General features: G+C 48.8%; 2 protein-coding genes across 2 annotated transcripts; both read left to right on the plus strand.

Moving 5' to 3' along the window:
* Positions 1-5,976: 5,976 nt before the first annotated feature.
* Positions 5,977-11,793, plus strand: ITGB1BP2 (integrin subunit beta 1 binding protein 2). The gene is made up of 11 exons (XM_030967668.1): positions 5,977-6,118; positions 6,318-6,367; positions 6,454-6,510; positions 6,785-6,933; positions 7,069-7,181; positions 7,428-7,486; positions 8,354-8,424; positions 8,632-8,734; positions 10,069-10,188; positions 10,604-10,666; positions 11,364-11,793. Exons 1-11 carry the CDS (start codon positions 6,055-6,057, stop codon positions 11,631-11,633), a joined length of 1,119 nt encoding a protein of 372 aa, XP_030823528.1. The 5' UTR covers positions 5,977-6,054; the 3' UTR covers positions 11,634-11,793.
* Positions 11,794-13,039: 1,246 nt separating this feature from the next.
* On the plus strand, positions 13,040-23,559 carry LOC115914915 (rho-related GTP-binding protein RhoG-like). Its single transcript, XM_030967770.1, has 3 exons — positions 13,040-13,092; positions 15,403-15,483; positions 21,376-23,559. The coding sequence occupies exon 3, from the start codon at positions 21,397-21,399 to the stop codon at positions 21,970-21,972; it is 576 nt and encodes a 191-aa protein (XP_030823630.1). The 5' UTR covers positions 13,040-13,092; positions 15,403-15,483; positions 21,376-21,396; the 3' UTR covers positions 21,973-23,559.
* Positions 23,560-24,232: the final 673 nt, after the last annotated feature.

Below are 24,232 nucleotides of genomic sequence, written 5' to 3' on the forward strand. Positions count from 1 at the left end.
GGGAATATGAAATAATCACTCTGGAGCATTGATTAGTTTACCCCTGTCTTTGGATGGCTTTTAGTTAACCTGGAATGAGATGATAGGATGGATGGAAGAGAGGCTGCAGCTAATGCTCTTTGTTTCTTTTTCTTACTTTATTTTCCACATTTGAAAGCATCAGCAGCTGGTTTGCTGAGATGATATGATATCTAATGGTGGTTATCAGCTTGATTGTGAAGCATGAAGAGTTTGGTGATGTTTTTCATCTGGCTTATTTGCTAGAACAGCTCAGTGTTGCAAAATCTCAAGTGAGAATGCTAATTGGCTTTTCTGTTGCCCAGTGGAAGATGGATCTGTTCTGGTAGCTTGTCTGCAATGAGGCTGGCAGACATTCCCTATGCCATGGCTGTTGGGTAAGTACAGTGTTTCATTCTGAAGTGTGAAATATGAGGAGAAGAAACTATGAAGTTGCATCCAGGTACCTGTATTACCTCCTTCACCTGCCAGTTGCTCAGTTGCTGTGTGTTACTGAGCAGCCCAAGGAGGAATTGCTGTCCTAGTGGAACAGCAGAGCTCAGATGTTCAGCATCACTCTGCTGCTGAACAGTCCTGAGCAAGTATAAGGTAAGGATGGGTCTGGGTACTGCCTTTCCCTGGGAGAAAAGGGTGAAATCATAGGGGAGAAAGAATTTAGCACTGCTTAAAGCCCATCTAACAGGATTTCAAATATCTAAATTAAAGATCCAGTGGCAGCAATGAAAGAAAACTAAAATCTGGTATGGATCCCATAGGTAACTATTCTTAATTTGCTTTAAAGGAGGAGACTGAAAACCTGTGGCTGAGTGAGGAAATGGTAAAGCAAACCTTTACTAAGATTTTCAGAGGCATGTCAGGGACAGGCTGCCTGCAGTGCAGAAGCATTTACAGCTGGGCACAGGAGCAAGCAAGGCTGCCTCACTCCAGAGCAGTTCCTTGCCCTGCTGAAGCACTTTGGGTTTGGTGTTGGTGCTTGCACTGCCTGTTTCAGGTAAGGAGTGCATCTCCTGAGGCTAGGCTGTTCACAGCACTGCTGTGCTGAGGCTCAGCCACTGTGCAGGCTGGAATGCTTCCCTCTGCATGCCTTTCCAGAGGGCTGGCTATTATGTAATTGCAGACTGATGAAATATTTTTACTCTTCTGAGGATAAACCCTTGCCTTTTGCTGTCATATTTGATCAGCTGGTTTAAAGTGCAGTTCTCCAGTATCAGTTTGTATCACACCAAGGATTGATGAGCAATTTGGTTTTACCACTTTGCTCTTAACTTTAAACCCCCATCATTTGTGGACTTCAGAAGTTACAACTTGTGCTTTATGCAGTTAAGTAGTGAGTGCATTTGCAAGAATCAAAGATAAATGAAAAATCCAGCTGGTATGTGGATAATTCTGTCATACCAAAGCAGTAGACAAACATTTCATTTTTTTTTCCTGGCACGATGCCTCTCACTAGCAGCTCTAATTTATCACAGAAAGCTGCAAGTGATGGTATGTGCTGAACTACTTCTCCAGTGAGCTACCTTTGGGGGCTGGAAGAAGGAAGATGTGATTTTCCATGGCCTTGCTGAAAGGAGCCATCACTCTCTCTTCTCTTGGTCGTGACTTGGGTACCTAGTGCCAGATGTAAGTAAAAAGAGAGTAAGAAAGCAAGGAGCTCAGCCAGGCACAGCACTGGTTTTGGGGCACTTTCCCTCACTTCACTTTGGCCACTCTGCTCTAAATAAGCTCACAGTGACCTTGCTTTAAAGGCAACAGGACCCTCAAAAGGAGAAGTGCTAAAACCCCACACTCAGTGCCAGTTCAGGGTATTTCAGCCAGCAGATTTTGATTCAGGATGCCAGATAATGATATAAAATTGAGTTTTAGGAGTAGACTGAACTCTTCTTTTTGGGCTGGCTCCAACTGAGGACTAAAGGGCACTTTTTGATGAGGAATATTGCATGTGCCTTCAGAGTGAGCACCACAATGAACCGGCTCCTAAAGGAGTAACTCATCTCCAAGGAATTACCTCTGGAGCAAGACACTGGCTGAACTACAGGGAGAAAATCCTTATCAGCTGGGTAGCTGGATCCAGTTTGAGATTGTAATTCTCCAATGAGACTGAAGTGTTGCAGCATTAGTCTTGTAATAACCCAAGCTGCAGAAAAGCAGTGATCTTGAATGGAGAGGTTGCCCATACCCCCATTTCTGGTTGTTTTCTGGTCTTTTTCAAATCTGTTCTCTGAACTGTTGAGGACAAGCAGTGCAGACCCCTTGGACAGGTGGTACATAATCCCTTAGCAGTGCTATCTGACGAATGGCCAGGCAGAATTGCTGCAGAGTTGCTCAACACGTGTTCTTTTGAGAAATATTTTATTGCCCAAATAAATAAAACATTAATCCAGCCTGCTGCATACATAGCAGTAATATGTTTTTCAGGGATATCCCTTCACCTAACAAGCCTTTTGTATGGAGGAATTACTCTGTGCTTTAGAAATGCAGTGTCTTGCTGCTCCCCTGGCTCCACAGGGCATCCTGAGTGACTGAAGGGTCAGGGGTGAGCTGGGTTTGTTTCCCTGCAGGTATCCAGCATGTTCTCCCCAGGACCTTGCAGGGCTGTTTTACACTGACCCTGATTGTTCAAGGGCAAACACGTTCAGCTGGGTTTGAGAATAATTTATTCTCTTTTTTCTACTTCTTTTTTTTGATCTGTTGTATATGGAATTAAGCGTACATAAAGCAAACAGGCTCTATTTTTAATTGGGAGCTCAATTCCTGTCTCAGGTGCAGAGTTCAGAGTTGCCCCAGCCCCCGGGGGTACCTGCTGTTTATCTCTGTGATGTGTCAGCCACATCAGCCTGCCGGTGTTCCCTCTGAGGTGTGCAGGGTAACCTGAGCTCCACATTCCCACTGGCACGGGCTTGGTGACAGCTGCAGCCTCGCTGACAGCTCGTGGAAAGAACAGGGAGATCTGAAACACTATAGCTCTGCTCAGCCCCCAGGATGGCAAACTCCCCCATCACAGGCCTCTGCCCAGCTCCTGGGCCCCCAGTGATCTTTCTCACCTAAGCAGAGGCTCTGGATGCCAGCAGGATTTTTTTACCCACCTTTGGGCCTGTTGGGTCAGCTGTGACCTGGGGCAGTGCTTTGAAGCCACGCGGACCATGTGGGTGTGACAAGCTCCCCACTGCCCTCCTGTTTCCCTCCCAGCTTTTGGGTGGCTGTAGGTTTGTACACAGGTACAAAGAGGTGTGACAGTGATGCATGTCCTCCCCTGCAGCAGGGCTGGCTCCTTGCTCAGGAGCTGACAAGGAAAAGCCTGGTGTTGCTGCTGCCTGGGGCATCCCAAGGTGGGGGTGTTGGGGTCTCAGCTGCTCAGAGTGACCCCAAGAAAAGTTAGAAAGTCTCTTTTCCCAGCTTGAAGAAATAGTCAGGGCTCTTCATTTCTCGGCCTCAAGGTTGTTTATTGTATCTTATCTATAAAATTCTTTTTCCTGTCCAGCTGAGGTCCACTCAGCAGGACAGTTCCAGGCACTCTGCCTGCTCCCAGGGTGGTGTTATGTCTTTATACTAAAAACTACATGTACAATGTTTACAATTACTTTCCAATACCTATCACCTGTGTTAGACAGTGAGCTTCTACTCTAAATCAATCTAAAAGTGCCAACATCACAGCAGAAGTTGGAGGCCAAGAAAAAGACGAAGAAAGGCTGGACATGCCCAGTTCCCTCCATCTTGCCCCCCTGAATCCCCATTTTAAAAACCCCAAAATCTACTTTTTAACCTTGTGATAAATACACTATCATTCTACTTAATTTGTCATGGCTTTGAGATCTTCATCTAAGGTTGGTAACTTGCTCCACAGGTCATAATCAAACCCACAGGCATCTTGGGCTCCGTGCCAGGGTCTCTGAGCTCCCTGGCAGGGGTCTTGGCTGCTCAGGACAGCCAGAGGGATGTCCTGGGTCCTGACATGGGGGTGGCAGAACTGAGCTGCAGATAAAGCAGCAGGACAGTGTGAAATAATCTGGAGTCTTCTCCCTGATAAGCTCCAGAATCCTGGCAACAGTTCACCCTAACTCTGAACTCTGGAGATACCCTTGGAATGACAGAAAATTCTTCAGGCTTTGTAGAGGGATTAAGTAGGTTAAACAAACATTGTAGGACAGGGTTAGAATTGCATCAGCCATGGCAGCCCCTGTGTGCTCAGCTCCTGAGCAATCTCCCTGGGCATCTTCTGCCTGCAGGACTTGTTCTTTGCACTCTCTGAGAGTGCCAAGGACTTCTTTCAACCCCACTTGTGAACAGAAATGGTCCCCAGGTGCTGTGTGCTCCTGGAGGTCAGGGCAGCACCCAGGAAACAGCTGTCCCTGCAAACAGGAACAGCACAAAGAAAATATTTTAGACACTAAGAGGAACTAAGTAAAACCTTTGATCTCAGGAGGGTTTCCTGTTTGTAGAGGAAAACTCTTGGGTCCCAGAAGGGGAGCAGGGGGAATGCTCAGGTCTGAGCAAACCCCTTCTGCATACAGGGGACCCAAGTAGCATTTTGTGTTCTTCTGTGATTACAATGATCTTCCAGGGAGCAATTTTCATCCCCGATGTGATGACAAGGGAAGATAGTCAGGTCTGAGTCTGTCTGTGCATCCTTCCTTCTCCCTTTCCACACGTCTGCTGGGCAATGTGTGTTGTCCTAAGATAAGATGAAAACAGCAGGCAGGTTTTGCAGGAGGAACTCACTGAATGCTTGCATGATTAATGTGTTCCAGAGGTGGGGGAGCTGAGCCATTTGTGACTGACTGTGGTGCACATCGACCTGCAGAAGGGTATAGAATGCTGCTGGAGTCTGGGCCAACCATGCAAACTGCTCTCCCAAGGTCACAGGCAGTTTCTGGGTGGTGTTTGTCACCCCTGCCCCTCTTGGGGACACCTGCAGGGCATGTCCAGCCAGAATGCCAGGAACACACAGAATACTCGCTTTCGGAGGAGTAGTGAAAAACTGTAAGATCTGATCAAATACAGAGATAAAATTCTAAAGCAGCTCCAAAGTTGCCTTACAGCTTTGTAACTGGGAATTCTGCAAGGTCAAAGACTGTAAATGTGCATGTTTCTAGCCAAACCTGAATATTATAATCCTTTAGACAAATACTGTAACCGAATCTGAGGTTTGGTCTGAGCCACACTGAGATTTCTCTGAGAAGTTTAGAAAGTGAGTCTCAGTGAAGCTTGTGGCTCAGTGAGAGGGACCATTCCTGTATATACCATGTTTTGTGATGGATGGTAGAGTTACTGTTTGGATACTGCATTTAAAAATTGTATTAGGCATAATCACCCATGTAATCACTGTCTCCTGCTTCTCACTGGCCAAGAACCTTCCCTTGACCACTCTGTTACTCCTGGGCTGCACAAAACCAGCATCAGGAGATGTCTCGGCCGCATGCACAGCCTTGGTCTGCTGGTGCCTCTGTTTAGCAGGTGCTTGTGCCTTGTGGGGCTGGGGGAGATCAGCACCACTCACTTTTCCCCTGTGACTTTGGGAATTGTCTTCCCTTCACTCTCAGGGCTGAGCACTGGGGTGATGCCGTGCCTGGCAGGATGGAGGCACTGGGACAGGATCTGTGGCTGGCAGGATGGAGGCACTGGGACAGGATCTGTGCCTGGCAGGATGGAGAGGGGGACAGGATCTGTGCCTGGCAGGATGGAGGCACTGGGACAGGATCTGTGGCTGGCAGGATGGAGAGGGGGACAGGACGTGTGGCTGGCAGGATGGAGGCACTGGGACAGGATCTCTGCACACCCCGAGCCTGGGGCCACCCTGCAGTGCCCATTCCCTCTGCTGGGCTCAGGGCCAGCCCAGGAATGCCTGTGCAGATATCAGAGGCGCCAAGCCCCACCAGCTGCCCTGTCCATCTTTAGCCCTGTCTCCGGTTACCAGCCGCCTCCCACGGCCGCCTCCAAAGACAGGCACAGCCAGCCCCGGTGCCTGGGGAGGCACAGAGGGGTCCCGGGCAGGGCTGAGTTTCATGAGATTTCTGTGGAAGGACTGAAGGACGCTGAGCCATGGCACTGCTGTGCTACAACAAGGGCTGCGGGCAGAGGTTTGACCCCGAGCACAACGCCGAGGGTGAGTGAATTGGTGTGCCTGGCACCGGAGGGAATAATGGGAATTGTGTGCTGCATTCCCGGGGTGTGCCCAGCCCGGCACAGGCACCCAAATGGCAGCAGCTGCCCCTGGAGTTGCCCCTGGAGCTGCTGGCTGTCTCAGGTGGCTCATGGGCATGATTGCTTCTCCTGAAAGCTCCTGCCCGGTTTTCCCTCTTCAGATTCCTGCCTGTATCACCCAGGGGTCCCCATTTTCCACGATGCCCTGAAGGTGAGTGGGGCTGCAGCTGTGGGGAGTGACCTTGTCCCCAGCAGGATTGCCCACAGCTGACCAGCCTGTCGTGTCCTGCTGTCTAGGGCTGGTCCTGTTGCAAGAAACGCACAACAGACTTCTCTGAGTTCCTCTCCATAAAGGTGAGTGACCTGCCAGCCCAGGTGCACCCACTGTTCCTCCATCCTTTCCTTCTGGCCCCTGCCCAGTGCTGTCCCATCCCTGTCCTGTGTCAGGGCTGTCCCTTTTCCCCTGCCAGCCAGGGATTGGTATCTGCTTCCAAGGACCCTCCAAGCAAGGTCAGAGCCCATCTCTGCAGGACACTGAGCCACCTCATCATGGAAACTCACGGGGTTTGGGAACAGCCACCAGGCTGAGGAGGACACAGCAGTCATTGGGCTTGTCTCTGCTGCTCAGGGATGCACAAAGGGGTTTCACAGCAAGGAGAAGCCCCCTGAGCCCTCCAGCCAAGAGAAGAGCTCAGATGAACCAAAGGCCAAGCCAGTGAAGGAGCTCATTGTCCAAGGACCAAAATCAGCTGAGAAGATGCTGCGGGAAAGACCAAGGTGAGAAAGGCTCAGCCAAGTCCTGCCCTGTTGTGTCACTTCTGTGTGTGCCCTGCCCTGCTGCTCTCTCAGGAGAGGCAATGACACTTAAATCACAGAAAAACCCACTTGGCCTTTGCTGCTGCTGTTTCCCAGCTCTGATGAGCCAAGACAACTGCTGCCAATTAAAGTATCCAGGTCTCTGGAGCAGGCACTGGAGAAACTGAACGTGTCCTCTGAGGACAGGACACTCGAGAGCACTTGTACAGGTAAGGACAAGCTGATGGATGGCACTGGGGCTGCACATGGCAAATTCAGCACGGGGTTTTGCATGGCAGGCTCAGGGCAGTCAGTGAGTGCTGCATGTTCAGCTACCTGCAAAACTGCAAAACTGCATCTTGGGGGCACATTGGGATGGTCTGTGCTCAGCTGGGGAGCTGGCAGAGGGCTGGGTGAGGATGTGGGGGCAGGCACGGGCAGCGTGTGTCCTTGGTGAGGTTGTGTTGGTCTCACAGGTGAGGAGGCTGCCCAGGTGAGAGCTGGCACCGCGTGCAAGAACGCAGCCTGCAAGGCGGTGAGTACCTGCAGGGAGTACCTGGCAGGGACCCAGCTTTACCCTCCTGTGCCTTTACCCTCCTGTGCCTTTACCCTCCTGTGCCTTGCTCCAGGAGCATCACAGGCCCAGGTTCAGGGCAGGTATCAGGCAGGTGGAAGGTGGCAGTGGCCACCTGCTCCACATTCTCATCCCACCCTGGGAGCAGCCACCTCTGTCACCTCCCACCCCCTTTCCTGCAAGAGGCTTCCACATTGGTGGTACATTTGTGTTTCAGTGCTGCTGACTGCTTGCAGTGAAATACAGCACATATTCGGGGTGGGACACGTAGGCAAAATGCACGTGGCACAATTCCCACATGTGTTGAACTGATGCAGCTCAGCCCAATTTCCCTCTTGCCTGAGGCTGCCTTGTGGAGCACTGCCTGCCTCCAGGATGAGTGGGAGGGTGCAGCTGTGGCAGGGACAGGATGCTTGGAAAGCAGCAGTGAGGGAGTGGGGAGCAAAAGGCAGGGGGCAGATGGGAAAGGAGAGGAGAGGACAGCAATGACAAATCACCCCCTGCACCTCAGGGCGAGTTTCTGTGGTGTCTAAACCTGCCCACTGTGCTTGTGTTGCCAAGCCCTGGGCTGGGAGCAGGCTATGTCTGGGAGAAGGGTACAGAAGGGCTGCTGGCAGGGTGGCAGGGGTGACACTGTGGCCCTGGCAAGGTCAGGGTGGCTGCCCTGTGCCAGCAGGGAGCAGGGATGAGTGCTGGGCTGCTGGCTGGGCATGGTCCCAGAGGGAATCCTCACAGGTGCTGGGCCTGGCAAGAGGGTGATGTTGGGCATTGAGTGGACACCTGTGCCAGAGACACAGACAGAACTTTCCTCTGCTTCTTTCTCCACAGATCTACCAGGGCCCAGAGAGTAACACAGAGGTTTGCACGTTTCATCCTGGCGTTCCTGTCTTCCATGAAGGGTAAGAAATAACCTTTTCCCAGAGCAAACTGGCCCTGCCATGGCAAGGAGGTGGCCCCAGCAGCACGGGCACTGCAGTTGTGGGTGACACCCTGCAAGGGCACAGGTGGGCAGGGGCAGCTCCTGGTCATGAGCCCCTCTGCCTCCCCACCCTGCTGTGGTCCCTCTCCTGCTCCTGACCCCACTCAGGTCAACCTGCTCTCCTCAGGATGAAGTACTGGAGCTGCTGTGGAATCAAAACCACGGATTTCAGTGCCTTCATGGAGCAGCCAGGCTGCAGCCGTGGGTGTCACTGCTGGACAGAAAAGAAGGTAAGGGGCTCTCAGCAGAGGCAACTCATGTGAGCCACTGGCGTTATTGGCATTTGAGAGTGCTCCTTCCTTTGCTCTGCATTCACACAGGTTTCTGCATTTTATTGTCCTAATATTCATAATTGCTGGCAGATGACTGCACAGGGTTTGAATGCCTAATCTTCACCCATCTGCCCTTTAAGGTGCTGCTCTGCCTTCACAAGACGTGTCAGCTCTCACCCCCAATGGGCAGATGTGCAATAGAAAGCTGAACGAGGCAGGACCTGGCCCTGGACACAGCATAGCCAGCATTGCAGGCTGCCCCACAGAGACAGGTGGCTGAGCACAGGAAAAGTCCTACAAAAAAACCCCCAAAGGCTTTGACAGATGATTGCAGATAACTGGATTTGGCTTTAATGAAGCTTTTGCTCTGCAGCTGCTTCTCAGGAGGGATTTCATCCACATACCAACATGGTGGTGTGGCAGGCAATGGGGACCAGATCCCAATTCCCAATACTGTGTCTGTAAGCTTCCCCAGGAAAGTTCTTGACTGGAAACAAGCTTGAGCTGGGAAAGTTGCACCAAAGCAGCCCAGGATAACCCTGAAAGCTCTCTGGGTTCCTCTGAGTCAGCACTGCTCCCAGCAACTCTCTCTGAGCCCAATCTCCTCTTTGTCCTGGAGCAGAGAACGTATCCTGAATGTAAAGGAGGCTGCAGAGAAGGAACTGTGATGCTGTGATGCAGACGTTTGGTGCTAATTGTCACCTGAGGGCCAGGATTTGGGGCCAGGGCTCCTGCTGGAGCATTTCTGTGGCTGGCAGTGTGGAGGGCTGCAGGGGATGTGTCTCCTTGTGCTGCTCAGAAATGAGCTGGTGGGGACAGGCCTGTCAGTGCCCATGGTGCTGACACGGTGGACAAAGGTGAAACGTGGGGGTTTCATCTGGGGCTCACCTGACTGCCAAATGCAGCATGGTGGCAATGATCCATGCCCAGTAACAGCCCTCCAGGCTGAGTTTCCTGGCTGTGCACAGCACTTAGGGGCTTGGGCACAGCAGAGTGACTCTGGAACTAGAAGAGATGTCTCTGATCCTAGAGTGCCCTGAAGGAACCCCAAGCACAGCACAGATGTCCCACGTTACATGGGATGGACACCATGGCAGGGGCTGCCCACCTTTGCACGAACCATCTCCCCTCAAAAACCTGCCCCAAAGGCAGGGTTTGTTCTTGCTTAGCTGCTGCCAACCCCAGCTACCCGCACAAGGGAGATGTGCAAGGAGCATCCTGAGGCTCAGCCGTGCCCTCTGCTGGGGCGGTGCCTGAGCCGTGCCGTGACGGGCTCCTCTCCTCCTGGGCAGGACAAGAAGGCGGCGCTGTGCCGGCAGGACTGGCACCAGACCGGCAGCCAGGTGGTGGTGACAGTGTACGCCAAGAACCCCCTGCCTGCCCTCAGCAGCGTGAAGGCAAACCGCACCGTGGTGAGTGGGGTGGGCTCTGCACGCTCATGCCCCACCCGGGTTTGCAGGAGCCACCTGGGTGCCTGGTGCCCTTTGGTGTCCAGCCAGACACTTCTTTGGCCTGTTGGCACTGCCAACCTGCCATCCCTGTGCTGAGAGCCTCATGGCCCCACTGCTGCATCTGCCCAGCAGCTCTGCCCTCCAGCTTCAGTGGGTGGATTTGCTGGCTTTGGGTCCCTTGAGCTGTGAAAGAGGTGAAGCTGTCGCGCTCTGAAAGGGGTGAAATGTTGCCAGGTGCTGAGGGCATCACCAGACCATTGTACTGGAGCCAGGCTGTGGGATGCAGTATGGTGCTGAAAGGCAGCTGCGCTGTCTGGGGGAAGAGCTCTGGCAGTGCTGTGCTGCCCTCTCAGATAATTTTCTGTTGATCTTTCAGCTTGAGGCTCATGTCCTCTTTGAAGGGAATAAGATTTTCCAGGCAGAACTGGAGCTCTGGGGGGTAAGATCCTGTTTGCTTTGATTTCCCTGTTCCAGCAGTCTGCATGGGGCTGGGCTGCAGCTCTGGGAGGCAGTCTGAGCTTTTCATCCTGGGCTGGGTTGCCCAGATACAGGCATTTATGGCCATCTCTGCTGGGAAATGCCTTAGGGGGTGTGAGGAGGCTGAGGTGGCTGCACTGATCGACCCAGGGCTAAGGTCGGAGCTGGAGTCCCTACCAGCCCTATAGGTGTTCTGGGTTTGCTCCCAGGCTGTCCTAAACGTTCTTTGGCCCGGCAGGTCCCTGTCTGCCCCACAATCCTGCTGTGAGTTGCAGGTCTGAGCTACAAGACTGATTTTTCAGCTGCTCGCTGGCTGGGGAGAGCAGCAGTGGGGCTCAGGAATTTGCATGAGCATTTCTGGTCTGTATTTCTGGTGCTGGCTGTGCCTGCGGGCGGCAGAGGGCTGACAGGTGTGGGTACGGCTGTGGCTCAGCGCAGCTCCTGCTGGGGGGAGGCTGCGAGCGCAGCTGAGACAAGCCGAGCTCTGAACCAGCGTGGTGGTGCTGCTGAGACACAGCAGCGTGAAGCTCAGCTCAGCTGCAGCTCAGCTTCTCCTGGCGCCCGAGGAGATTTCTCCTCTGGCAGGGCTTTGCCATAAGGGGAAGGCTGAGCTGCCTGCCCTCCCCTGCCCGGCTCACTGCACTTTTCCCACTCTCTAGACCATTGATGTGGAGAAGAGCTTTGTGAGCATGGTCCCAGCCAAGGTGGAGATCACGCTCTGCAAAGCCAGCCCTGGCTCCTGGGCCAGGCTGGAGCTCCCCCAAAGCAAGCTGCAGTCCTGTGGTGAGCAAGAGAAGGAAGCTGCAAGCACAGAGGAGCCTGGGGCTGTGCAGGATGAGGACTCTGATGACAGCTTGAGCTGGTCCGAGGAGGAGGATGAAGAAGAGTTGGAGATGGGAACACCAGATATGATAACCCCGATTAACTGATGGTCGAGTGCTTCAGCCATTCCCTGGGTCCTGTGCCTCCATCCCTTGTCCCAAGTCCCTCTCCAGCTCTCCTGGACCCCTGAGCTGCTGGGCACCTTGGCACCAGCTCCAGAAGAGCAGACCCAGTCCTGAGCCATGTGCAGGCTGCAGTGTGGCCTCTCCCCGGGTCGGAAGGGACAATTAATAAACACCCAGAGCAAAGGTTGTCCTCTGAAATCCGTGACGGGCGCTTAAGAAACATCAGCGGGCCAAACCCTGCCTTGTGTCACTTCCTCTTCTGTGCCTGGCTGGGGCAGGACGACAGGAGGAGTCACTTTCGGTGTCCCTGGGGGTTGGGTGTTCAGAGCCCAGCACCCTCCCTGAGCCCGGCATTTCTGGGGGTGTACACAGCCTTCCCTGCCACTCCTGGGGGTGCTGAGCCCTGGGCTGAGCTGAGTTAAACTCTTGCCGTCTCCCCCGCCCGGGCGCCGCGGTTTGGTCGGGAGATGGTGACCGCGGACACGGGAGTGTCACCGCCGCCGGCAGCCAAAGCGGAGCCCTGGCGTTCGTGCGCAGCCCCTTGGAGGCGTGAAACCGCCCGGGGCAGCAGCGGGATGCCGAGGGCGCCCCGGGCCAGGCGGAGGCGGGGGATGTCCGCGGGAGCTGCGCGGGTAACGCGGCGCAGCGCCGGGAACGGGAACGGGGGCGGCGCACGCCATGGACCATTCACCCTTGTGAAAAACCCAGCAATCTTCTGCCACAGCGCCACTTAACTGGACAGTCTCGGGTAGAGAAAGCAAGCACTCACTTTTGCCATTCTTTCCTTTTGCTAGCATTATCTTTATTAGGGATATATATGGTCCTTATTAAGGATACATGTTACGTATTTGTGGCTGTGCACACAGGCACGCGTGCGTATTTCTGCTTATGGGTTTTGAAGCGAATCTACTGAGAAATCATCCAAAGCCAGACCAAATCCGAATATAATATAATATAATATAATATAATATAATATAATATAATATAATATAATATAATATAATATAATATAATATAATATAATATAATATAATATAATATAATATAATATAATATAATATAATATAATATAATATAACATCTCTTAAGATATATTCGGACAAGGCATAATTACAAAATAACGAATTTAGCGCCAGCAGGATCACAGGGGGGCGTATGGCGGGGCCGTATCGGAGCACTCCAACGGGGCTGCAGCCCCGGCCCGGGCCCGGGGGGATGCTCTGCTCCGTTCGGTTCCGCTCCGTTCCGTTCCGTTCCGCTCCGCTCCGCTCTCCGGGGCCGCTCCCGCCGCTCCCCGCGCTCCGCCCGCCCCGGCCGCGCGCGCCCCTGGCGGCTCCTCGGGGAGCGGCGGCGCGGAGGCGCGTGCGCGCGGCGGCGGGCGCGGGGCGCGGCCGGGTCGGGGTCCGCGGGGGAGCAGCGGGGCCGCGGGGCCGCGCCGGAGGTGAGCGCGGGGCGGCGGCGGCGGCACCGCCGGGCCGCGGGGGCGGGCGGAGAGGAGCGGCGGGGCCCGGAGAGCCCGCGGGAAGGGCGGGGGAGCGGCGGGCCCGGCGGGCGGCGGGGAGCGGCGGCCCCGGCGGGCCCCGCGCGTGGCCGCGTGTGTTCCCGCCCGGCCGTGCCGGAACATCCTCCCCGCTCCGCCGGCCGCGCTGACAGCGGGGCGCGGCCCGCGGCCTCCGCCCGCCCGGGCGCCGCCGGTCCCGTCCCGGGGGACGCTGTGGTCGCACCTGTCCCGCCGGGACGCGGCCGGCTCCGGGGCAGGGCAGGGCAGGTAGCCCGGCCGTACCGGGGGCTGCTCCGCCGCAGCCGCGTGGCGGGCCGGCTCCTGCGTGCCCCGAGGGCTTCGGGAAGGGATGCGCGCCCGGCTTCGCGCTGGGCGGTGCGTGCGGAGCTGAATGTGGCGGTCGGGGCCCGGGGGTGCTGGGGAAGGGCTTGGAACGAGCCGTTCTGTGCTCCGGGGGTGCGGGGAGCGGCCCCGGGCAGGGCAGGGCAGGTCGCGCTTTCCCCGGTCCCGCAGTGTGCCCGGGCTGGGCTGGGCTGGGCTGTTCCGTTCCAATGCCAGCGCGATGCTAATCCCGATCGGGAGCACCGCGACGAATTTAAGGCGACCTCTGCTCCCAGCGAGCGTCATAAAAAGTTGGCACAGGATGAGGCAGCCTTTGGGAAGGTCCCTTGCCTCACTGCTGAGAGTGAGGGATACTGAGGGTAGGAAGGTTGGATTTGTTCTGCAGAAGCTGGCAAAGTGCAGTCTCAGGTAGAACAGTGCAAGGTGGTGACCTAAAACACTCTGGGGGGTGTCAGGTATGGTCTCATTTAGCAGCTGCCAGGAGCTGCCCTTTATCAGCTCAGTGGTTCTCTTCTGCACGCTGGGAACTTTCAGTTTTATAGCAACCTGCACTGAGTTCCTGCTTAACCTCAAACCCCGAGAAGCAATGCTGCTTTTTATTTGTTCTGAACTTCTCTCTTTCTGTTTTTTTCCCCTGTGTTGTTTTTTGATTTTATTTGGTTTTGGTGTTTTGCTTTTTTTTTCAGGAAGCAGTGAGTAATCAGTATCTGTTTATTCTTTATAAACACTTGTGATTCCCACCATAATTACCCTGAGTTATAAAAAAGCTTTAAGTGCTTTAATTTAAGAGTTTTTATGTGTATCTTATGCTTGCTACCTGTGTCTTGGGCTGAGGTGCAGTACTTCTTGTGGCAGCATCATTTGCTCTTTGCCCCAAGCTCATTTTTTGATTTTTAAGAAGCTCACATTCTCTTCCGTGTAAGATGTAAAATACATCACTTGAAGGCATACTTTGGGGCCAGTTTACCACTGTTCACCAGCACAGCGTTTTTTCTACAAGGAATTCAAGATTATGAGATATACTTTAGATTAATATTTCCATTTAAAAAAAACTTTTAAATATTATTCATAGGAGGAACTTTACAGAGATCCTGGAAAAACAACAAAATGTGCGGTTTGCAATTAGTAGGAGGAAGCTGAACGTGTGGTTTGATTTGTTTATGTGATGAGGCTGTGATTCTTCTGGGGTCCAAAGTATTTGCACACAATCTGGTGCCACGTGAAGATTTGTACCTTTACAGGGAATGGTTTTTTACTTTATATGCCAGTATGTGCAAATCTGATCGACTGCTGAGAGGCTCCTTGACTCTGGTAACTTTTGCTCACATTTTAGAATTGCAATGCTTGATGCAAATGAGACTTGGCAATGGTTGCAGTATTGTAGTGCAAAGCCATGATAAAATACACACTGAGTGCATGCATTAACTCCTGTCTTAGTCATACCAAAACTCTTTGAAAAAATTGGTATTGATTGAGCAAGTGCATTTTTGTTTGTTTTTGTTTGGGGGTTGTGTTTGTTTGTTTGTTTTGGTTTCTGTGTTTTGGGTTTTTCTGGTTTTGTTTGATTTTGTTTCGGTTTTGTTTTTGGTTGGGTTTTGTTTGGTTTTATTATTTGTTTATTCTTGTTTGTGTTTTTATTTGTTATTAAATCTCCCTCCCCTTGCCCCCCCCTTCTCCCCAGTGAAATTTGGGGGTGGAAGAGGAGGACTTAGAGAAGTGCAATCCAATGAAAAGTGTGGAGGGGCTTTTTTTTCTCACAGAAAGAAGCTTAGATTTTCCTGGTGTAACATTGCCCTTCATGTACAACAGTGGCTTTGTTACAACTGAGACTGCCAGCAAATGCCAGGTGACAAAAGATTATAGGAAGACACACTAACAGTTTTTTATTTTTCCTTTTCCCTCAAATAGAAATCAAGAATGCTTAAACTGGATTTATCATTCATCCTGCAACGAGCCTGAAACGCCTCTCCACAGAGCTTTATGTCTGAGGTACTGTTTGTTTCTTTTAGCCAACAGTAGTGAGTAAAGCCTTGTCAGAATCTATGGGAGGTGGGAAGGACATGGTTATTAACTTTTTATGAGCTGACTGTGACCCCTCAGGACCTGTGCAAGTTGCTTGGATCACCTAGGAGTGAGTTAGTGAGTGTGGGCACAGTACCCTGCAGCCCTGGCTCCTGTTCTTACACCTTTGCTGTGCTCACCATCAAAGGGTCACTTGTGTTCAAATAAACTGTGAAGGATCCCTGCCTTGATTAATCCATGCCTCTGCACGTGGTTGCAGGAGGGAAATCCAAGTTTAACACTCTGCAGCTTTTGATTATGGCAGGATATGTGTCACATTCATACACTGGGGATCTGGATATCTGCTGGAGTCTTGGCTTTGAGTTCCTGTGGGCTGTGCAGCTGCACCTTGTCACAGTGTTATTGCATCAGCTGTGCATCTCTTCCATGAGCTAATGCCCTTTGGAAATATTAATGATCCATTCAGGATCTTGGATTTATGGAATTGAAGGTGTTTGATGTTTGGTCACTAATATAATTGATTTGCTATAAAATTTGGGGTATGAGTGCCTGTAGTAGGAGGCTTGTGTAGGTGAATTGCCCAAATACCTCATGCAGAACACTTCATTTTCACTGTAGTTTCCTAAGAAATATTGCTTATGTGTTTTTCATCCCTGAAAAAAAGATAATCTTTAAATCAATAAACCAATTTCAGCCTAATTTGACAGAGGTAGAGGTTTAAAAAATATTATCTGAAAGGTTTTGAGGAGTTTTTTTTATTTCCTAGAAACAACTTTTTGTGTCAAAAGGCATGAAGGGCTTTCTAGTATTGGCACTGAAGGAGCAGCCAGCAAGAATTGCACTCCTTGTGTGCTTGGGAGCTGAATTTATAGGCAAAGAGCTTGGAAGGGAGCAAACTCCCTCAGTTCTGTTGTTCACATGGAGCCTGGATGCTGGACTGCACAGTTCCTGCTGTGCTGCTGAAATCTGCCTTCCCTTGTGGGGTTTCACAGCCACCCAGACTGTTGCAGTTTTATTTTTCTTGCAGGTAAATGGTAGGACAGAAAGTGGTGTGAAAACTTTGAGAGGCACTGAGAAGTCCAAGTAGGTCATTCACTGCTGAAGGATACGAGGGATGAGGTCTCCTATTTAACTTTTTCTGCTCTTTCTTGGCACGCATTCTGAAAGCCTGGCACTTCTCCATCCCTTTGGCACTTGCCTAAAACAATGGCAAGTAAGCTGAGCTGTTGTGGGATAGTAACAGAGTCTTGATTAAATTGCTGAGAGCCCCTTTCTCTTCCCTGCTGGGGCTGGTGGGTAAGCTGCACATGTGAATTAACTCCTTTGCATGGGTGAGGATGGTGTGATATATTTAGAACTGCCCTGTCCACCCAGTTCTTTGTTGAAAGTTCCTGCCTGACTTCATGTTTCAGGCAGACAGAGTGAGTTGTCTCTGATCTAGTTTTTGTTACTGAAAGATGAGCAATTAAGTTGTTTCAATTTCTTAATTTCTGCCTGCCCCTGGTAAAGCAGGATCTGGTTCTCCAAAACAGCGAGGGCTTGATGAAAGTGATGGCTGAGCAGAATGACACAGCTCAGTACAGCAGATTTCAGCTGAATTAGAGTTTTCTGCTCAGTTTTGGCCAAAATGGGGCCCTATCTAAACCGTAAAGAGAAGGAAGGAAGAGCTGACAAACTCAGTGAGAGTGAGTTTATCAAAGAGCAATATCAGAGCTAAAATCCACCTCACAAAGAGCATCTGATGTTAGCAGAGCAAAGGCAGAGGCGTGTCCCGCTAAGAAGTTCTGCAAAAGGGGTTTTAGAAGTGTAGGAAGTATAAAAAGCATAAATCTAGAAAACTGCAAAAGGATCCGGGTTCCTGTTTTCTCTGTGTTTTCTGTCACTGTATTCTCCCTTCTCTCAGCAGACAGGGAACTTCCCTTCAGGAGTGTTCAGGGAAGATCTAGAAGTTGTTTCTCTACCACAAATCTTTATGCAACATGAAGTTGCTCTGTGTGTGTGTTCCAAGAAGTGAATTTCCCCAGCGAATGTTCGTCTGGAGAGCAAACTGTCCGTGTTAATGATACCAGAAAATGCTTAATTAGGTCAGAACAGGAGCAGCTCTTCAGGTGATGTCTTGACATGTTGGAATCTTGCACATTCCAGAGGAAGTGCCAGGTGTGCAGGCAGTGAAGTCAGACTTTGCAGCATCTTCTGAGAAGGGAACTAACCCAAACAGGGAATGCCAGTTTTCAAATTCAAAGTCATTGATGGACAAGATAGAAATAACTCTTATCTAAGTGTTTTTGCACAACACTTCTGCGTGGGGTGATTTGGTGTGGTTTTTTTTCTTTTTTTTTCCTTTTTTTTTCTTTTTTTTTTTTTCTGGTTGTTTTTTTTTAAAAAATTATTATTTAGTTTGAAAATTCTTCCAATTCTGCATTAACTGCTAGAACCTCAACTGTAATAAAAGTCCTTTCTCTGCAAGGACTAAGAAAGCCAGATTACCTCTCACTACTTTGGATTTTCTGTTCACTTGTTTCTTTAGCTGCACAACCTTTCAACTTGGCTTTGAAGCTTGTGCCCAGCTTTCTGTTTCTAAATAGTTTTTTGTTTTTGTTTTTTTTTTTGATGTATTGACGTGTTAATCTGTATTTTTCTTTCTTTCAGTTCTTGTTACTTGTCATATGTGGAGTTTTTCTCTCTAAAGTTTCCACAAAAAAAATTTTGAAGGTCACCAAAAAAATCCCAAACAAACCCTAAACCAATTTTCCTACTCTTGGTAATATTTGTTAGTAATTTTGTTTTAGGAATATGGGGTTTTTTTTCAATGTATATTTATATTTAGATAGCATGCAGTGCCAACTTCAAGGGTGCTTAAGAAATAGGAATTTTCCATGCAAATTTGAGCCCAGGCTTTTTTACTATCTTATGAGAGTTTTATTGTAGGCAAATTGTTTACTAAAAAAATAATTAGAGATTTCATACATTATAAGTTATTAAGTATATGGATTTAATAGAACAGACCTGATGGAGGGAATACTAGTTTGCTTGGTTGTGACTTAAATTAAAAACCTCTTTGTCTTCCATGTATCAATCTTTAACCAAACTACTCTTGCTCAAAACATAATTTTCTGCAGTCAAGAAGAAAATGCTTTACTTTTTGATTAATTAATCTAAATTTTGTGTTTCAATACAAGGAATGTGTATCCTGGTGTGTGTTTGTTTTTCTGTATTGCAAATGCCACACACGATTCCTTTCAGCTCAGGCAACCTCCTTTAAAGGGGCCCTTCAGAGAATCATACTTAAAAGCCTACAAGCTCTTTAGCTGTGTTTGTGTAGTTAATACTTTCTTTGCCCAATGCCTTGGCAGGTTTGCCCGGAGTAATTTCCCCTTGCAAATGTTGCTCTTCTAAAATCCGAGTTTTACTAAGGTAATTCAAGGTATTAGTGCCCTGAAAAGAGCATTCATGTTTCAGGCTTTTTTTTTGTTACTTTATTACCGATTTCCAAATGGAAATCTGTAATAGCCTTAAGTAAAACACCGACAAAGTAATCTTTGAGTAACACAGTTTCATTAGACATTTTGAATCAGATTGTGTTAGCTGCTGATGGTGGCTTTGGAGTTTATCCCTTTGGGAAGCTGTGCTGCCTGAGGGTCCTGCTGTGATGTCCCTCCAGCCATGTGCAGGCTGGGCTGCAGTTTGGGGATACCCTGTCACTCTGTGCAGAGATCTGGACACAAGTGCACAGAGATTTAAGAGATGTAAGTCCCTGTTTGGGTTTTCAAGAGAGATCTGTTTACAAGTGTTTGCAATTTGTTTATTTTAGAAACCAGGGGTTGGGCATATAAAAGTTTTTGTGTATCATCTGGTTTTTGTTGCTGGCTTAGCTCTGCCATCTCTGTGATGTCACTTGTTACTGACTGGTCAAAATGAATTGTCTGTTGCACAGATAGTTCATTTTGGGGAAAAAAACCTTTGCTCTGGAGGCAGTGGTGTAGGTCAGCACTCAGGTTTCTGGCACAGCATGTTCTGGTACTTCAGGGGTTTGCTGTAAGTGCAGGAATGGCCTTTAAAGCCTGCCCTGTGTCCAGCCAGGCTGTGGCAGCAGTAGCAGCACAAGGTGCTGGTTTCTTCCCACCACATGTGGTTTCCATAGTGTCTGTGTACATATATTGATGTTTCCTCAAGCACTGTGTGTTGTAGTGACCAGTCAATGTCACTCCAGTTTCAGCTTTGTGCAAAGCTTCAGGTAGCCTGTTTTCACTTAGCTCAGAACGATTGTGTGCTCCCAGTGAGAAGGTGGATGCAGGTAGAGACTTTGTCTAAAAGGACACAGCTGAGGCTTAAATGGGAATGAATTGTTGATTTGTTTGGATGGTCTTGAAGTTCTGCATTCCCTTTGCTACTCTGATGGTGCTGGAGCTGAGATCTTTCTGGAATATGCAATCAAAATAGTTTAGGTTGGAAGAAACCTTTGAAAGTCATCTGGGTCAACCACCCTGCAGTCGGCAGGGACATCTTCAATGAGATCAGCTTGCTCAGGGCCCCATCCAGCCTGGCCTTCAATGTTTCCAGGGATGGGGCAGCCACAGTTTCTCTGGGCAGCCTGTGCCAGTGTTTCACCACATTCTCTGTAAATAACTTCTATCTTATATCTAATCTAAATCAATCTTTTCCTAGTTTAAAGACATTGCCCCCTGTTCTATCATAACAGGCCCTGCTAAAAAGTTCTTCCCACTATTCTCTTCTGTTTGAAGCAGGGTATTTTCTGCTGGTTGCAAGTTGAGGATTCCTGATAGTACCTCAAAGGCATTTGGGTGAGAAGGCAGATGCAAGTTCCTTCTTGTTCAGGCTAGCAGTGGAAGCTCCAGCACACAAGAAATGTACAACAAATGACTGCTTGTAGTTAGTTCCTTGCTATTTTCAAACTTCTTGCTGTTCATGTGATTAAATTTTAAAATTTTAAAATTGTGTTTTAGACTGAATTAGTTTGATTGTCAAACCTACCTTGCACGTATTGGGAAAGGGATATGGAAAACCTCGAAGTGTCAAGTATCAACTGAGTAACAGTTCCCCAGGAAAGCTGTTTGACTGCTGATCTTTTAGGACATGTATTTTTCTCATGCTCATTTTTTAGAGGACACCAAATAACTCAAGCCTATTAAATCCTGCTTGTTCTGTCAGTGATTAGTGAGTGTAATCTGTTCTTGGCTTCTTTAGAAAAATTCTTTATGGATTCTAATCTGGGTTACTATGGCTAGTTAGATTTCAAAGAACAGCTTTTCTTGAGTGTGCTGCTTTCTGAACGTTTTATCTGGTGTGCTGTAAATAATATAGATTATTCAGGACTGATTGATCTGAGTGTAGTGAATTATTATTGTAAACAGTAGCAGTGCAGCCCAGAAATGAATATCTTGATTTTATTTATAACTTTTGGACCTTTCTTTGTGGTGAACTGTTTAGATAGCAGACTGTGTAGGCAAGTGTGAGTATGTGTGTGTACAGAGGTGGATGTGTGAACCTACAAACGACAGAGTATCTTATTACTGGGTCACAATCCCTTTCCACTTGCAGGTGCCTCTAAGGACTTGTCCTTTTGCCTGTGGGAAACACTCTGGCAGTAAGGCAAGACTGTGGGAATTTGGCTAATTTGTACTTACATGGTTGGAATGCAGCCAATTGTCACTTAGCTCTCCACTCATGGCATCTCCATTTCACTATTGTCTTTCTAGCCCCGAGCTCTTCAGAGTGGCTTGAGACACTGAATGTGATAAGAAATCCTCAGCTATATTAAAAACACTTGCTAAAGCTTATCTTTACAGCGCCCACCACTGAGTGTGCCTTGCCTAACTCCCCTCTTCTTGCTTTGAGCAGGACTTTGTTTCTGGGTGAAGAATGCAGACTATAAAGTGCGTGGTGGTCGGAGATGGCGCGGTGGGAAAAACTTGTCTCCTCATCAGCTACACCACCAACGCCTTCCCAGAAGAGTACATCCCCACTGTGTTTGACAACTACAGTGCCCAGATGACTGTGGATGGCCGGACAGTCAGCCTGAACCTCTGGGACACTGCGGGGCAGGAGGAGTACGACCGCCTGCGCACGCTCTCCTACCCCCAGACCAATGTCTTCATCATCTGCTTCTCCATCGGCAGCCCCTCCTCCTACGCCAACGTCAGGCACAAATGGCACCCTGAGGTTTCTCACCACTGTCCAAACGTCCCCATCCTTCTGGTGGGCACCAAGAGAGACTTGAGAAGTGACCTGGAAACGGTTAAAAAGTTGAAAGAGCAGAGCTTGGCTCCCACTACCCCGCAGCAGGGGACTTCACTGGCCAAACAAATTGGGGCAGTCAAATATTTGGAGTGCTCGGCGTTGAATCAGGAGGGTGTTCGGGAGGTGTTTGCTGAAGCTGTCCGTGCAGTTCTGTATCCTGTGACAAAGAAGAACACAAAAAAATGTGTCCTGTTGTAGTTGCCTTGTGTGATGGATGTTGGAAGTTGACTAGAATCTTGGAGGGCTTTTTAACGAGTTAAATTGAAGATTTGCATCTTGCACTAACAGCTCTAAGCAGAAATGGTTTATACAATAAATATTCTTGCAGTCTTACTGCTTCAGGGAAACTGAAACGGAACAGTTTTTTTTTTTTTTTCCCAACTGAGAGGTCAAATACCTACTCTATTTCTAAAGTTCCAGTCTCCAGCTTCTCCAGGGATCACTTGATTATTTTAGTGGAGGAAAATAAAAGAGGAGACCTCTTTGGAGCCACTTCTTTACTAGATAGCCATCAGTTACTAGATTTGCTGAAAAGCACAAATCCCGATAACTTTGCTTTAAGTGTAGCTGCTGCTTTTCCCATCCTTCATTTACTGATTGAATTTGTTTTACAAACAGAAGTCTGGCTGTCCAGTTGTTTTATCAATTTCAAGCTTGAAAACAATTTGTTTACTTGCAAAAATGCCTGAACTGAGATTCACCTTGTAGTGAACTGTGATTGATTGTATGAAGAGTTAGCATTAGGCATGGTTAATGCAATGAGCAAGACCAAGGGAATACCTGCAATGATTTATTAATAGAAGCAGGAGCTGATTTCTCCTTATGTAAGGAACTTAGAATAATGATGACTCACTCAAATGAGTGATTTTCATGGTTTTGAGGTGGAGAAGTGGAAGAATAGTTTAGATTGAAGTCTTCCATAATCTTCTAAACTGAGATTTTATTTCACTGTCCAAAGAGACTTTGCACCCTGAGAATAAAGTTTTAACAATTACCTTCTCAGGCTGACTGAGGTATTTGGGATGACACTTCTCAAAATGAGATTTTCAGTGTAATCCCTTTGATGAATCCCAGAGACTTGACAGCAGCCTGTTCGCTCTTGAGGAATTAATTGCTTCAATTCCTAACATTCTCGGGGCCACCATCTGAGATTTTTATGGCAAATTCCTTCGTTGTTTTTCTGTGAGAAGGCTGACAGAAAATTTGGAGGTTCTGTTTACAGGAACCCCTGCTTCTTCCTATTTTCAGTTCAGTCTGTAATGGTTAGCCAGTCACTGGATAGGAGGATTACCTGGGTGGTTATTTCCTCTCCTGGATGCTCAGTTCTTATGAACTCTTTTTAACTGAACTTCTATTTACATACTTTTTAACCTTCTTTAGCAGCTCTAGTAAGTGGCAGCTGGCTTTTATTTTCAGGATGTGCACTGTTCTTTATGTGTGGTTCCGGGACCAGCTGAGGAGTGAGCGCATGAGCCCTTCCTTAGACTCAACCTTCCAGCTCCGTGGTATGAAAGCAGCATGCTTCAAAGATACTTTGTGTGAAACCACTGGTGCTGGACTGGGCTTTGTTGTCTGAAGTTGACAGTGCTGTCTTTGTCTGGCTGCAGCCTCAATTGGTCATTCAGAACTTGCTTTTTTCTTGTGATTCCCACACATGCGAAACTGCACTGGTGTATACCCTGGTCAGGGAAAAAAAAAAAAGTGCCTCATTTTAGCAAGATAACAGAAAATACATCAACAAGGTTATTAGGGATCTTGTGTTAATTTGACCTTGCTTTATCTGATGCTGGCAAAAATACCAGGTGGATAGAAACGTTTGCATTTGTGCCCTAATTCCACTATTTGGATAGAAATGTTGGTATTTGGGCTCTAATTCCACTATTTGGATAGAAATGTTGGTATTTGTGCCCCAATTCCACTATTTGAAGAGGATGTGCCTTTCTTCAGCTGGTGTAACTGATGCTGATGCTAACTGCAGTTTTTTTAATCTGACACACGCTCATTTTAGTGCTGCTTTAGCCAATTGCAACCCACAGATTATAAATTGCAGTTAAGCCAAATACTGGTGTCTGTGGTCAGTGAACTGACACAGAGTTCCAAACTGAGCACAGGCAGTACCAAAACACCCTTTCTGCAGGATGTTTGCAGAAGCCTACACACTCTGCACATTTTTCTTCACCAAGTGCCATTGCCTGGAGTGTCTCTGTGTCCCTTGCACTTGCAGAGGAAGTGCTGTTCCAGATGTGGTTCCTGCCCTGAAGGCTGTGAGGGTGTAGAGAATTCACTGAGATAACCTCTACTCACCACCTTCTGCCTTTGCTTTAGCTGTAGGCCTGTAGTGTGGGCTGGGCTTGCAGGCAGCAATTAACTCTGTGCCTTGTAATTCAAGATTATTTTCTGTAGGTAAATTTCAGTAACTGAGTAAATAGACTTTATCATGTTTAAAATGTATTTATTT

Source organism: Camarhynchus parvulus, chromosome 4A (assembly GCF_901933205.1).
Source record: "Camarhynchus parvulus chromosome 4A, STF_HiC, whole genome shotgun sequence".
NCBI classification, from domain to species: Eukaryota; Metazoa; Chordata; class Aves; order Passeriformes; family Thraupidae; genus Camarhynchus; species Camarhynchus parvulus.

Coding starts and splice junctions, on each gene's coding strand:
- LOC115914915 (XM_030967770.1), top strand. CDS start 21,397: ATGCAGACTATAAAGTGCGTGGTGGTCGGAGATGGCGCGGTGGGAAAA.
- ITGB1BP2 (XM_030967668.1), top strand. CDS start 6,055: ATGGCACTGCTGTGCTACAACAAGGGCTGCGGGCAGAGGTTTGACCCC. Junction 6,368..6,453: donor TTTTCCACGATGCCCTGAAG/GTGAGTGGGGCT, acceptor CCTGCTGTCTAG/GGCTGGTCCTGTTGCAAGAA. Junction 8,735..10,068: donor ACTGCTGGACAGAAAAGAAG/GTAAGGGGCTCT, acceptor CCTCCTGGGCAG/GACAAGAAGGCGGCGCTGTG.